At 40.8% G+C, this 12,807-nt stretch overlaps 2 protein-coding genes across 3 annotated transcripts in view; one reads left to right on the top strand and one right to left on the bottom strand.

Annotated features, from left to right (window-relative positions):
* The window catches only part of SLC31A1 (solute carrier family 31 member 1), a 28,434-nt gene extending 25,885 nt beyond the window's left edge, over nt 1-2,549 (top strand). Inside the window, exon 5 of the mRNA XM_054584510.1 lies at nt 1,586-2,549. Within this exon, the coding sequence (XP_054440485.1) occupies nt 1,586-1,787 (202 nt within the window). The 3' untranslated portion in view covers nt 1,788-2,549. The remainder of the gene's footprint in view (nt 1-1,585) is intronic.
* A 3,963-nt stretch (nt 2,550-6,512) lies between these two features.
* Nucleotides 6,513-12,766, bottom strand: CDC26 (cell division cycle 26). Of its 2 annotated transcripts, XM_054584507.1 has the most exons (4): nt 12,567-12,766; nt 10,645-10,755; nt 10,054-10,147; nt 6,514-7,398 (listed from the first exon to the last, which is right to left on the bottom strand). In XM_054584507.1, the coding sequence occupies exons 2-4, from the start codon at nt 10,695-10,697 to the stop codon at nt 7,222-7,224; spliced, it is 324 nt and encodes a 107-aa protein (XP_054440482.1). In that variant the 5' UTR covers nt 10,698-10,755; nt 12,567-12,766; the 3' UTR covers nt 6,514-7,221. The 2 variants fall into 2 exon arrangements, with proteins under 2 accessions (XP_054440483.1, XP_054440482.1); XM_054584508.1 differs by lacking the exon at nt 12,567-12,766 and having other exon boundaries at nt 6,513-7,398; nt 10,054-10,175; nt 10,645-10,746.
* Between the last annotated feature and the right edge of the window lie 41 nt (nt 12,767-12,807).

Raw genomic sequence — 12,807 nt, 5'->3', positions numbered from 1 at the left:
GCCCCCTTCTTGAGTTAGTGATTCTGTTTGACCTTCATTGACTGTCTTTGGAGGCTGTGGCTGTGGGTCATGAGCAGGCCAAAGGAGGAACGATAGGAACCCTTCTGCAAACATAAATGTTTGTTGCGAATTGTTAGTATTGATCACTTTGGAAGAAGGTAAGGAATCCATATTGTAAAATATTTGCCAAAATAATAAACAGGTTAAGAAAAGAAATTCAGGTCAGGGTATAGAAGAATGACAGAATCCAATTGATTCCTTTCTGTAACAAGTTGTACCTACCCAGCTCTAGTCTCAGTTTGCTTACAGTATAAGACTATACAAATGTATTCCATCAAAGAAGGTATTTGGATGACTATTGGTTTTTCCAAAGATTGACAAATGCATTTTAAGATTCAATCTTAAAAGAAATGTAGGTCTGAAATCTAATTGGAGTTCAGGCAGTCCTATAGACCAATATCCTGCTCTCAATTAGGCACAACATTATTTATTTGCATTGTAATGATGAGCTGATTGAGGCCCAAACAGGTTGTGACTGACCTAATGTGAGAGAACTAGTAAGTGATGGAGATGATTAGTAGCCAGATCTCCTGATCCTTTATTAAGTATTGGGTTGGCCAAAAAATTCATTTTGTTTTTTCCGTAGGATAGCTCTACAAGCTCTTAGTTGTTTTTAACTTCATTTGAAATAATTTTTTTAGATTGTATTGTGACAACTGTCATGTCAGCGTGCATTTTAAAAAACATCAAAATCTGTGGTTTTTTGTGTAGCCATTTTAATACTGAAATTGGAAGAAAATAATCATTTTTGGCATATTGTACTTTATTGTTTCAAAAAAGGTAAAAACACAACTGAAACACAAAAAAGGATTTGTGCAGTGTATGGAGATGGTGCTGTGACTGTTTGAATGTGTCAAAAGTGATTTGTGAAGTTTTGTGCTGGAGATTTCTTGGTGGATGATTCTCCATGGTTGGGTAGACCAGTTGAAGTTGATAGCAATCAAATTGAGACATTAATTGAGAACAATCAGCATTCTACTGTGCAGGAGATAGCTGACATACTCAAAATATCCAAATCAATAAAGTTATTAGTGAAAATGAAAAATGTGTCTTATTTTACAGGAAAAAAACCACATGAACTTTTTGGCCAACCCAATACTTTCTATTATACCATCCAGCCCTCAATTCTAGTTTCATTTTTTTTTTTTAGAATGTGACTTTGCAAAGTTGTAAGGCCTGAAAATGTTCAGGCAAATAAGTGTGGAAGGATTTAGGCTTCCCTGCCAGGATCCAAGGTGGAGGTAAATCAGGAGATTAAGCCTCTTTCCTCTCTCCAAATTCCAAAGGGGGTTCCTTCTCCTTCAACCATAACTAGCAAATGCTTATAAACCTGACCACCCTATTGTGTGTCATTTCCAGGGACCATTAAACAACATACACATAAACAAGTACCCATGAGCCACCAGTGTGGCAGTGAGGGAGTCCAGTTCAAGCTCTCATGACAACTGTTCCTCTCTTTCAATTTGCAGAGCTGCCTGAACACTCCCAGGGCTCTTTGATTGTTATTTTCCTATTTACTCTCCAGACAGCAGATGCTGAGCTTTCCTCATCTCCTGCAAACAGTGCTGCATATCATCCAGGTGGTCATCAGCTACTTCCTCATGCTCATCTTCATGACCTACAATGGGTACCTCTGTATTGCTGTAGCAGCAGGAGCCGGCACAGGATACTTTCTCTTCAGCTGGAAGAAGGCAGTGGTAGTGGACATCACAGAGCATTGCCATTAACATCAAACTCCACAGTGTGGCCTTACCGATTGCAGTGGGAAGCAGTTCAAGACTGGAAGATGTAATTCATACTCCAATCTTCCTTTCTTGCTCCTTATCTCATACATACACCTGCTCAACACAGGTTGCGCTTACAGTCTCTGAGCTAAAGGGGGAACCCCTGTGATTGTTCCTTTTCCTGCGCTGAGATTCCCATTTCTCTTGAGATGAAGCCACCCATGAGATGTCTTCTTCTCCACCGTTATCTTAGATCCCAGTTACGTGTTCTGGTCTAATCCAGGTAGCTTTCTATTCAATGACTTGATCACCTGCTTTCTTTTTTAGCCTTCTGTTTTTATTTTTAATAGACAATCTGTGAATTTGGTGGGGTTTTCCTGGGTCAGTGGTGGGAAGGATTAACTTCAGCTAGGATCCATGGCAGCTGAGGGAAATTCTTGCCCAACTAAACCCAGAACCCAAATTTAACATTAAAAAATAAGTTCCAGTCTTTGGATTCAATGAGTGGGAAATACATTGTGCCTTTCTCTAGGTGCGATGTGTTGCACTGAATATTTGTAGTGGGCAGAGGGTAGTTTGAGACTAAATACAGACCTGGAGCTTGTAGAAATGCACATTGTGGGTGGCTGACTTATTGACTGTGTTCCCGCTTAACATTTTGATTAGAATGAACTTGGCAATCAGAAAAAGATGACAGTCAATTGGAGGAAATAGAAATACATATTTTAAAATAAAGCCATTGACATTTTGCTGAATGTAGCAAAAGAGTTGGATCATTATCTCGCATTGTTGTGTTTATGTGTCTGCCTCTAAACCAGTGGTTTTCAAACTTTAGCATGCATGAGAATCACCTCAAGGACTTGTTAAAAACACTAATTGCTAGGCCTCAACCCAGAATCCCAAACTGGCATTTCTAACAAGTTCCTAGGTGATGCTTCTGCTGATGGTCAGGGGACCATACTTTGAGAACCTCTGCTTTAAACCTGGTGGGTTGAGCACAGGTATCTGAATTACTGATTGGTAGGTGGTATATCTGGGCTTCACTCACATACTAAATGCTGCTGGTCAATACTTAAACATTCCACAAACATTTACTCAGCTCCAACTGTGTGTACGTGTGTCCAAGCACACATGCACCAAGGGCTGTAGCCAAAGTAACTTATCAGCATGTATGAAATCACTGGTCCTTATTTTCAGAGATCTGTAGTTTCTTGGAAATTGCTTGAAGATTGAGAAAGACCTTTGATCTGTAGTGTAAATTAGCCAGTCATAGGCTAGGACAAAAGTCTAGTCCTGTCTCTGGAGAGGCTTAGAATGTGGTCAGCTAATGGCCAGATGTTCCTTAGCCCCTGACATCCATGCCCACACCAGGCAGATCCTCATCGTCTAGTGACCATCTGTTACTCTTTGGGGCTTTATTAGATCACAAGAGGCCAAAACCCCTTTTATTAATAGAGAATCACATTGGATTTTTATCTTTTCAGTTGTTAGTCTACACTGCAGCTTTGTTCCCAGTCCAAACTACCTCCATAAAGTGACTCTTCTCTGCTGGTCTGTTCAATCCTGCCCTCCTTGGTGCTAGACTCCAATTGTGCCTCAGGACAGAGGAGACAAAACACAGCTTTTGTGTTGGCCTCTGTTGTGGTTTTGAGGTTTGTACTTTATAGAAACAGTTAAACATTGGAGCAAGGAATGTGTACTTCCATGGCTTTGAACCAGGAGAGGGTTATGAGCCTACTGGATCGAGGTTAAAACCTAAGAATCAACGTTTAGAGTTTTGTGTTTTTCTCATTCCAACCTTTGTAGTGCTGTTACTTAGCATGAGAAGAGTGAATGACAGGTACTGATGGAATCCAACATTAAGGTGTAAATAGCCTGCTATTGCCTCAGAAGTCAAGGAGTAAATAAAACCTTGAGAAATGAAATATTGTTTAGTAATTACCCTGGTGCTCTCTAGAAATCTTGGCATGAGCTGCTATGAAATACCCTTGTAGCAATAGGACGTTATCATTAAAATAAAATAAAAAAATCAAGGCCAGTTTAGACAAAGTGCTATGAATTCAAAACTCCCAGAGAGAAACATCATTTTGGGATAGGTATGCAAGATAGTGTCTTCTGTAAAACCTGAATTCCAGCAATTCTTAGATTAGGTTGCCAAAGCAAGAAGCTAGTGAAGGAGAGAGGGGGAAAAAAAGTCCTTTCTTGAGCTTTTGGATTGTGATAATATAATGATCTTCTTGACTTTCATTTCCGTATCTGTTCATTTGAAATTTAGTGTCTGACTTCTTTGTTCCTTTTAGACCCAAATTTCTCTTCCTCCTTCCCTGTTCAAAACGAAGCCTGTATCCCCACTTCTTTGGCTCCTAGTTTGCTCTCCATTTCCCTTTTTTGTCTTTCATAGCTAAAAGATAACGTCTTTATCCCATATATCTTGTTTATTAAATCTCCATAGCCCTCCTGATGCAGTGGACCTTACTATGCAGTGGATATAGATACCAACCACAAGTTGTAAAACTGGGTAGAGACCTTAAGCACATTCCAGGGAGCAGTCGTCCCACTGGAATTTCTGTAAGGTTGGGTAAAGGGCTCCCTGGTGTTATCTGCAATTATGGAATCTTAGTTGCTCTCCCTGGCCTATGCTGGAGAAACACTTAGCCCTGCAGTACTCTCAAACAGGGAATCCTCCATGTCTACCAAGGGGTTAGAGATTAAGGTTTCTTAAATACTTCTATGGTAGGGTTCTCTGGAATTCCCTTTCAGGCTGTAGGGCAATAGTCTTGAGTTCTAGCCACAGCGGGTTAGGAGCTGGGAGGAGACAGGGCAGGGGGTATACTTACATGCCATTTTATTTTGATCCTGCCCTCTCTAGCTGCTTCTTTCAGAAGATATATCTAAAGATACAAATTCTGCATTTGGTATAATGCCTTAATCACAGGGTCTACAATTAATGTTGACTGTTTTAGATTGTAAGCTCCTGGAGAGCAGTATTGCAGTAGTAGGAATGTTTTAACAGTGTCATGTACAAAAGAACAAAATAAATATTTTGATTTTGTGATTCTATGCATGTCTTTTTACACAGAGTTATATCAGAGTAAGTGGTCTCTTCATTGTGCACATGGAGTCCTGGCCATTACCATCAGTTTTTAAGATGTTAGTCTTTAGGTGGCATGGTCCCTTTTTTACTATCATGTACCTGCTCTACTTAAAATGACAAGCTAATACATGATAGAGCTACATGAACTTTTGCACAGGAGATAGGGTCTTTGTGAGGCTGCGAATACCTCAGTATGCCAGGGACTCTGAATTTAGAAGCTGATTTTTTGGCCCTGGCTGGTGTGATTCATTGGGCTGAGCAATGGCCTGTGAACCGAAAGGTCATTGGTTCAGTTCCCTGTCGGGGCATGTGCTTGTGCTGCAGGCCAGGTCCCCAGTTGGGGGTGTCCTTCTCCCTCTCTTCTCCCTCCCTCTAAAAAATAAATTGAAAATCTTAAGAAAATAAATAAAGGGATCATGACATGTTGTATCATGATCCCTAAATTTATGCTGTCAGGCAAGAGGCCCTAAGTTGAGCCTACAGGAGCTTCACTACTGAGCCTTGAGATGCACATTGGCCCCGCCCTGTCCCTTTGGTAATGCCAGAATGCTGGTGTCATTTGTCCTTCCTACTGGCTCCCCAGTGGCCATCTTTCCATTCAGCACCACTTCCCGTCTCTTCCATAGTATGGAATGGGATGAGCATGGACTTCGGAGTCAAACGTACCTGGGTTTGGGTCCTGGCTCCACCACTTAACTAGAAATGGGACCTTCAGCAAGTTATTTTAATAATCCCTAAACTTTAGTTTTCTCGATTATAAAAATTAGGCAATACTAGTACCTATTTGAATTAGGGGCAATATGTATAAAGTCCCAACGCATAATAGGAGTCCAGGCCATAGTATTTATATTTTTATTATTTCTGTTTATTTCCTGTCTCCTCCCACCACAACATAATCTTCATAAGGGCAAGGATCTTATTTTTGGTCTACTTTGTTCACTGATCCATTAATAATTCCTAGAAAATGCTTGGAACCTTGGAGGAGCTCAATAAATATTTGTTATTGTTACATAAGCTTTGAATTGAACTAGATAGAATGAATACACAGCTCAGTAAGTATAGTACTTAATACAAAGATAAAACATTAACAGCAACAATGATAGTTACTTATCCAGTGCTTATGGGCCAGTCATGGTACTAAGCTCATTTCACCATTTCATTCAATTTCCACAATTATCCTTTCAGATGCATGTTTTATCTCCATCATATTGGCAAGACAGGCTCACAAAATTTATATCATTGGTTCCATATAATAGCAAGAAAGTGACTGCTGGAATTTCTGCTCAAGATTTTCACTCCATGATCAATGATTTTTTAACCTTTTAGTTAGATAATTTTTCCAAACATATACAAAAATAGAATCATGTTATGAACCCCTCTGCACCTACCACTCAGCTGCAACCAACACTGATAAATTCACAGCCAACCTAGTTCTCAGAGTTCATGGTCTTAACCTCCTGCTATAGGATCGAGTGAGTGGAATGGAATAGTTACTCCTTATGAGCAAAAGAGCAGAACTCTATACACGGGAGTGGTTAGGAAAGCCTTCATGGGTTCTGATTTGGTTAAACTCCCCCTCCCCACCATCTGATCACCCAGTTTCATGTGAAGTCCCAGGGAATGGAATATTCAATCCCTCCTCTGTTGCTGCACTCAGGATGTGTGAGGCCTGATCCAAAAGAAAACTTCCTGAGAACTCTGTTAAGTGTATGTGCTTAATTCGGGAATAAAGAATTTTACATTAAGGCTCATTACTGCCAAGGGATTTGGGGGGTCCAAAGGAACAAGTTCAGAATGGGAGATCAAGTTTACATAAAAATCGCCAAAATCTAATCTGCACAAGGGCAGTGACCTTTGTTGATTTTGTTCACCAATGTTACTAAGTACCTAGAATAGTACCTGGCCCATCATGGGCACTCAATAAATACTTGCTGAATAAATTAGTTAAAGTCAGTGACAAGGATGAACTGGAAGTGTTCTGTGCTTAGGGTCTTTTAATAAAGATGGGAGAATGTTGTCATGTCTGAAGCAATTAACTTTTCAAGTCTGGGGATTAACAGTGCTATTATACTCATTAAGGATGTCTCATACTTTTCCAAAAATATATTTATTTTTTAAAACAAAAACAAGTTTTATAAAGTCAAATTTTCCAGAGACAAACCAGAGTTTGGATTTCAGCTTAGAGTGAAAGTTAAGCATCAGTAATCTCATGCAGGAGTATTTCTTTCCGCAGGAGGTAAAACATTCTGCTTGACTACAAGCAGTCAATTCCCTAAATCTTGTTTGTACTTCTGCCATCATTTTATAACATTCCAGCCCTCTGACAAGCAAGGTAATCCACCTCTAAAATTCAAAACTTCCAAATTGAGATGAACGATTGCTGGGCTTGGCTTGGGGTTTATATCCAATTCGATCATTAATCATCTGTTCCCGGTTCTTGGGGTCACTGCTGAGCCCTATAGCACCTTCTCCATCACTGCCTCCTACAACATCCACGTCTTCTTTTTGTTTCTTACGGGTCTGAAAGTATAAAAGTTTTAGGATTAAGGCAACATTCTTTCCATTAGTAAATATTTATTTGGCACCACCATTTACATGGCATATGGTAAATCCTGAGTCATAAAAATTTAATCAAACTGACTTCAATAGCAAGTGAAGTATCAGTTTTCTTCTGGTTTCATTTTGGTAGGGCAAAACTATCCCTTCCACCTAAGCTGCTCTAAAACAGGTCAATCCCATTGAAGTTACTGCCTTTAGTAGAAAAACTAACTCAATAGTGACTCTGCAGAGTCAAAGTTCAGTATGCTAGCACTTTGAGACTCATTACAACTAAAGTTTAAACCATACTTAAAAGTTCATCCTTAAGAGGACATTATCAATATGAGCTTGTAAAAAGCCAAAAATTATGATGCTCAGAGAACACTAAAGTCCCTGGGATGAGCAAAAGGGAAAACAAATCCGAGCTATCTGTCCTAATAAGAAGTTTAGACAGGCTGGGAACTGAGCCCCCGGGACAGATCAGAGGGTGCAAGTCAGAGGAAGTATCTGGGAACAAACAGGTGGATGATCTGCATAACTATCACACCGTTATCTTCCCTAGCACAATTACAGTAATTCCTTAATACAATTAAAACTAGAAATGTCTGTGTTAAAAAAAGCATACACAATACATAGTGAAGCCATCATGTTCATGGATGGGTATAAGATGTCCTGTGCCAAAGAGTACAAAGTATCTATGAGGACAGCAAATGAAAATAGATTCGTATTGGGCACCTCCACTGGGCCTGGTATCACAGGGGACAGAGGCAGAGATGAATATACTCACTCCTGCCTTCAAGGAGAATTTGGCCCAGTGTGGGGGAATAGAAAAACAGACAATTACAACAGGGAGTGACAGTACCTATAACGGGGTCAACGCGGGAGGAAGAGGTTGAACTTAATCCAGCTGGAACAAGTAGTCAAGAAAGACTTCTGGAAGGAGCCGAGTCAAAAAGTGAGTAGTAGTTAGCTAGGCAACAACAGGCAAGAGGCACTTCAGGTAAAGGAAACAGTGTGCATAGGCACCGAGAGTCAAGTTAGAGATCACTAGGCAATGAAAGATAAAGTGGAGAGATGAGCAAGGGCCTTATAAGCCATCCTAAGGAATTTGGGCTTTATCCTGATGGCCACTGAAGTTTTTAAGTCTTATTAATGTACATCTAACAATGTGGGATAAGGCTACACTTAACAATACACATTGAGCTCCAACTATGTCCTAGATCCTGGGAACTCAACGGTGACAAAGGCAGACATGATTTCCATAGTCAAGATACCTAATGTAAATGGTTTTACAGTACACAAATCATTGTAAATTATGATAAATGCTACAAAATCAAAGAACAAAGTGCTCTGAGAGATCCTAATGAATATGGATAGGAAGGACACACCTAAGTTGACCGGGTCAGAAGAGGCCTCTCAGACTGAGGAAGTGACATTTAAACAGAGACACGAAGAAAAAGGGAAATAATGTGCAAAGGCCATGAGTGATAAGTAGTTTCGCACATTCAAGGAAATGAAAGAAAACCAGTGTGTCTGGCGTTCAGAGGGCAAGGCAACAAGTAGCAGAAGTAAAACCTGAGAGGGGCCAGAACGTACAAAATCCTGTAGGCCATAACAAATTGAGATTTTTATCTTTGGTGCAGCAAACACTGAAGAGTTTTCAACAGGGGAATGGCACGATCTGAACATTTTTAAAGATCCTTCTAGATACCTGATGAAGAACGGACTGACGAGACAAAAATGGAAGTAGAAAGCCACTTCGGATGCTACTGTAATTGCACAGAGAGAGATGATGGTTACTTGGACTAGGGTTGTTAAGAGTGGAGATGAAAAGGTATAGAGAGGTTCTAGAAATATTCTGGAGGTAGAATCAAAGGGTTTCCAGACAGACAGCATGTAAATGGTGAGGGGAAGGGAGACCTCAAGCGTGACTCCTAGGGCTGTGGCTTGAGCAAATGCATAGATACGGAAATGAGGGACCCTGAGGTGAAACTGGCTTAAGGAAGAAATTGATTTTTTATTTGTTTTGTTTGAACATGTTAAGGGTAGTGGGCTGAATAATGAAACCCAAAGCTATCAGGTCCTAATCCCAGGGATCTATAAATGCTGTCTTATACAGAGAAAGGATCTCTGCAGATGCAATTAAAAATTAAGGATCTTAAGCGGAGAGCATCATGCTGGATCATCTGAGAAGGCCCTAAATGCCATCACACGTGTCCCTGTAAGAGGGCAAAGGGAAATTTCACAGAAAGAAAGAAGGCAGTGTGATCAGAGGCAGAGGTCTGAATGATGCAGCCACAAGCCAAGCAATGCCAGTGACCACCAGACGCTGGAAGAGTTAGGAACCAATTCTCCCATGGAGCCTATGGAGGGAGTCTGGTCCTGCTGACACCATGATTTTTGGCCCAGTGAGATGGATTTCAGATTTCTGGCCTACAGAACTATGAGAGAATAAATTTCTGTTGTCTTAAACCACCAAGTTTGTGGTAGTTTGTTACAGTAGCCACAGGGAACTAATACATTAAATTGGAGATGCCTGTGAAACATTCAAATAAGCTGTTGATATAAGAGTCTGGAGTTCAAAAGTTAGAGTTATTGTTTCAAATATACCTAAGGGTTTAAAAATTGTACCCTTACCTCCAAGTCCTTCCGAATGCTCTCAAACTCCTCAATGTCATCAAGCTTCAGCTCCAGGCGGGTTGGTTTTCGTCGCAGCATTCTGAAATCAACACTAAGGGCCACACCCAGTGAACTATTAGCTATTAAAAATGGCGGAGAGGAAGAAAAACTGGAGGGGTTAAATCTCAGCTGCAAATACAAGATCAATTTGTAAGCATGCACACTAAACCGAATGCCAATGCAAAAGGCTCATATGGGTTCACACAAAGACTTCTAAGTCTTTAGATGTCTGAACATTATGTTTTCATTACATGATAGAGATCCACAACTCGATCATTCCAAAAAACTCTTTCTTCGTGAACTTAAAAGAGCAAGTTGCCTATAAAAGAGAATTCTAGGCAACAGTCACTTTAATCTCATGATCCAATCACATTCAAAGACATTTCCTAGCTAAGAGAATGTTAAAATATCCAATTTTAATTGAATAGTGTTAATGGGAGAGTATACAAGCCATTAAATTTGATCAACTCTACATGAGAACTGAAAGATTTCGGAGCACTCCTGAATACTAAAATCAGTTTGCTAAATCTCTTAAAAACACTAACTTACCAATTCACGGGGTTATCCTTAGGGTCTAAATCAGTTTGAAATAGATAGGTCATTCATTAAACAAACACTGCTTTGGGCTCCAGCTGCAGGGTTAAAAGGCACAGTCACAGTCTGTGGAGAAAACAAATATGTGAACAGAAAACTGCATCGTGTACCAAGAGCACTGATGAGGGTAGTGCAATGGCATCACTCGGGCCCAATCCACTCTGAGTTGAGCTGGGGGTGGACAGGGACAGGGAGGACTTCCTGGAGGAGATGATGTCTTAGTTGACTTGTGAAGGGCAGGCAGAAAAAGAAGATTAAGGGCATTCAAAGGCTGAGAAAACAAGGACGCAAAGGGGCTGTAGAGAACACTCCAGTCTAAAAACCCAATGTAATGCTTATGCTAACAAAAAACATTTCTTTAGAGGACAAAATAAAACTTCCCCGCTGAGTTTAAAATCTATTGATGGCATCATCTTTACATTCTCCACTGCATCCAGTAGAGTATCTATAATCATCAGGCAGTAAATGTTTTGTTGAATAAACCAGAGTTCCAAATAAAGTGAAATGAATTTTCCTTGGGCATTGCGCTATGCTTTTCCATTTTCATGCTTTACATTTTTTTAAACACAGAATCCCTGTGATGTTGTCAAAATTATCCTCATCTTACAAATGAAGTCAAAGCTGTTGTTTGGTTAGTAAATGCCAGCCTCTCATAAAAAATATACATAGGTTACAGTGAGGATTAAATTAGGCTGAGTGAGTGAAAGCTCCTTTATTTATAAATATAAATTATTATTACATGTTATCTAGGATGTAGCTAGGAACTGGCAAGTATACAAAAGAAGAAACGTTTCCTTCTCCCTTCCATGAAAATTGGGATACATACAGATGATATTATCAACTGAAAATACTAGCATATCACATTTCAAATTGCATTGTATTAAATCAGATACTGTCTTGATTCCAGTGTAGATAACTGGTGGAGGAGGCCAAAGCTCCGGGGAGAAATGCTGAAAATAAAAACACTGCTTTGCGCTATCCTCACTTTTCTACAAACTGTGAAAAGTTTGCCACTAAGGAGCAGTATAGAGTAACGGGTAAACGTGCTCGCTCTGGAGGGAAAAGGGCAGCGAGCAGTTCTAATACCATCCATTGCCTATCTTGAATAAATAGCTTCATCTTTCACTAGATCTTAATCGGCACTCTGAGGGAGAGGGGGGCAGGGGAAAATGGTGGTGGCAAAATGGAGACAAAAGTTTTGAACAATAAGAAAGTAAAATGTAAAAAAAAACTAAAAAAAATAAATCGGCACTCTGTTATTGCATGGGCTAAATGTCGTAATGAAGACTAAGTTCCTGGAATATAACTTATTCAGTAAACGCTCAGTAAGAAAGAGCCATCGTCATTGTAACTGTCCTTGTGGAACGGGACGGAAAACACTCCTGTCCAACTCGGAAAACATCAATATTTTGAGATTCACCCCCGACATGAGGGCAGAAACCTTATCTTTTTTCATCTCTGATGCGCCAGCACCCAGCGGGGCACAGGGCCATGCAGAGTTGTTTGCATGTACCTGATGCCTCACATCCATCATCTCACTTCGAGTTTGATACAAAGACCAGACCGAAACCAACAAAAGCAGGCCGTGGTTCCTCCGCCGGGTCTTTATTTAACTTCGGCGCTAGAGGGCTCTTCGAGCTAAATCTCTCACTGCTGCCCAAATTCACCCATCTCAAAAGAACCACCAGGGGAAGAACTTCCGGACAGCGGAGAGCAGTTCGCTGGCGGCATCTCCAGGACAGCCCTCACCCGGTCCAGGGCATGGGTTTCCATGGTAACATGGTTCCCAGCTCCAGGACGACGTAAGCAGTTTACAGGCCTCGGAAGGCCTCGATTTGCTTAGTTCAGCCCAGGGCCTCGCGACTCGACGCACCTACCTTTTCGCAAGGCTGCTCAGCTCCGTCCGGGAACCTCAGCGTCAACCTTGAATCGTCTGCTAAGCCAACCGGACTACACCTCCCAGGCTGCTCTGAGCCTTTCTCCTCGCAAAACTTCGACCTTAGCGCACATTTCTAGGAAGCGCTACGGGTCACAACTCTAGGCGTCCCCATAACCTTCCCTTCTTTTCTACTACGACTCCCATCGTGCTCCACGGCGCCCCAGACGAGGCGTCGCTTT

The sequence above is a fragment of the Pteronotus mesoamericanus genome, unplaced genomic scaffold, assembly GCF_021234165.1.
Source record: "Pteronotus mesoamericanus isolate MK-2021 breed Mesoamerican mustached bat unplaced genomic scaffold, CSHL_Meso_final contig_78, whole genome shotgun sequence".
Lineage (NCBI taxonomy): Eukaryota > Metazoa > Chordata > Mammalia > Chiroptera > Mormoopidae > Pteronotus > Pteronotus mesoamericanus.
This window is presented reverse-complemented; position numbering and strand designations above follow the sequence as displayed.

Coding starts and splice junctions, on each gene's coding strand:
- CDC26 (XM_054584507.1), bottom strand. CDS start 10,697: ATGACCTATCTATTTCAAACTGATTTAGACCCTAAGGATAACCCCGTG. Junction 10,148..10,644: donor AAGGATAACCCCGTGAATTG/GTAAGTTAGTGT, acceptor TGTGGCCCTTAG/TGTTGATTTCAGAATGCTGC. Junction 7,399..10,053: donor GCATTCGGAAGGACTTGGAG/GTAAGGGTACAA, acceptor TTATACTTTCAG/ACCCGTAAGAAACAAAAAGA.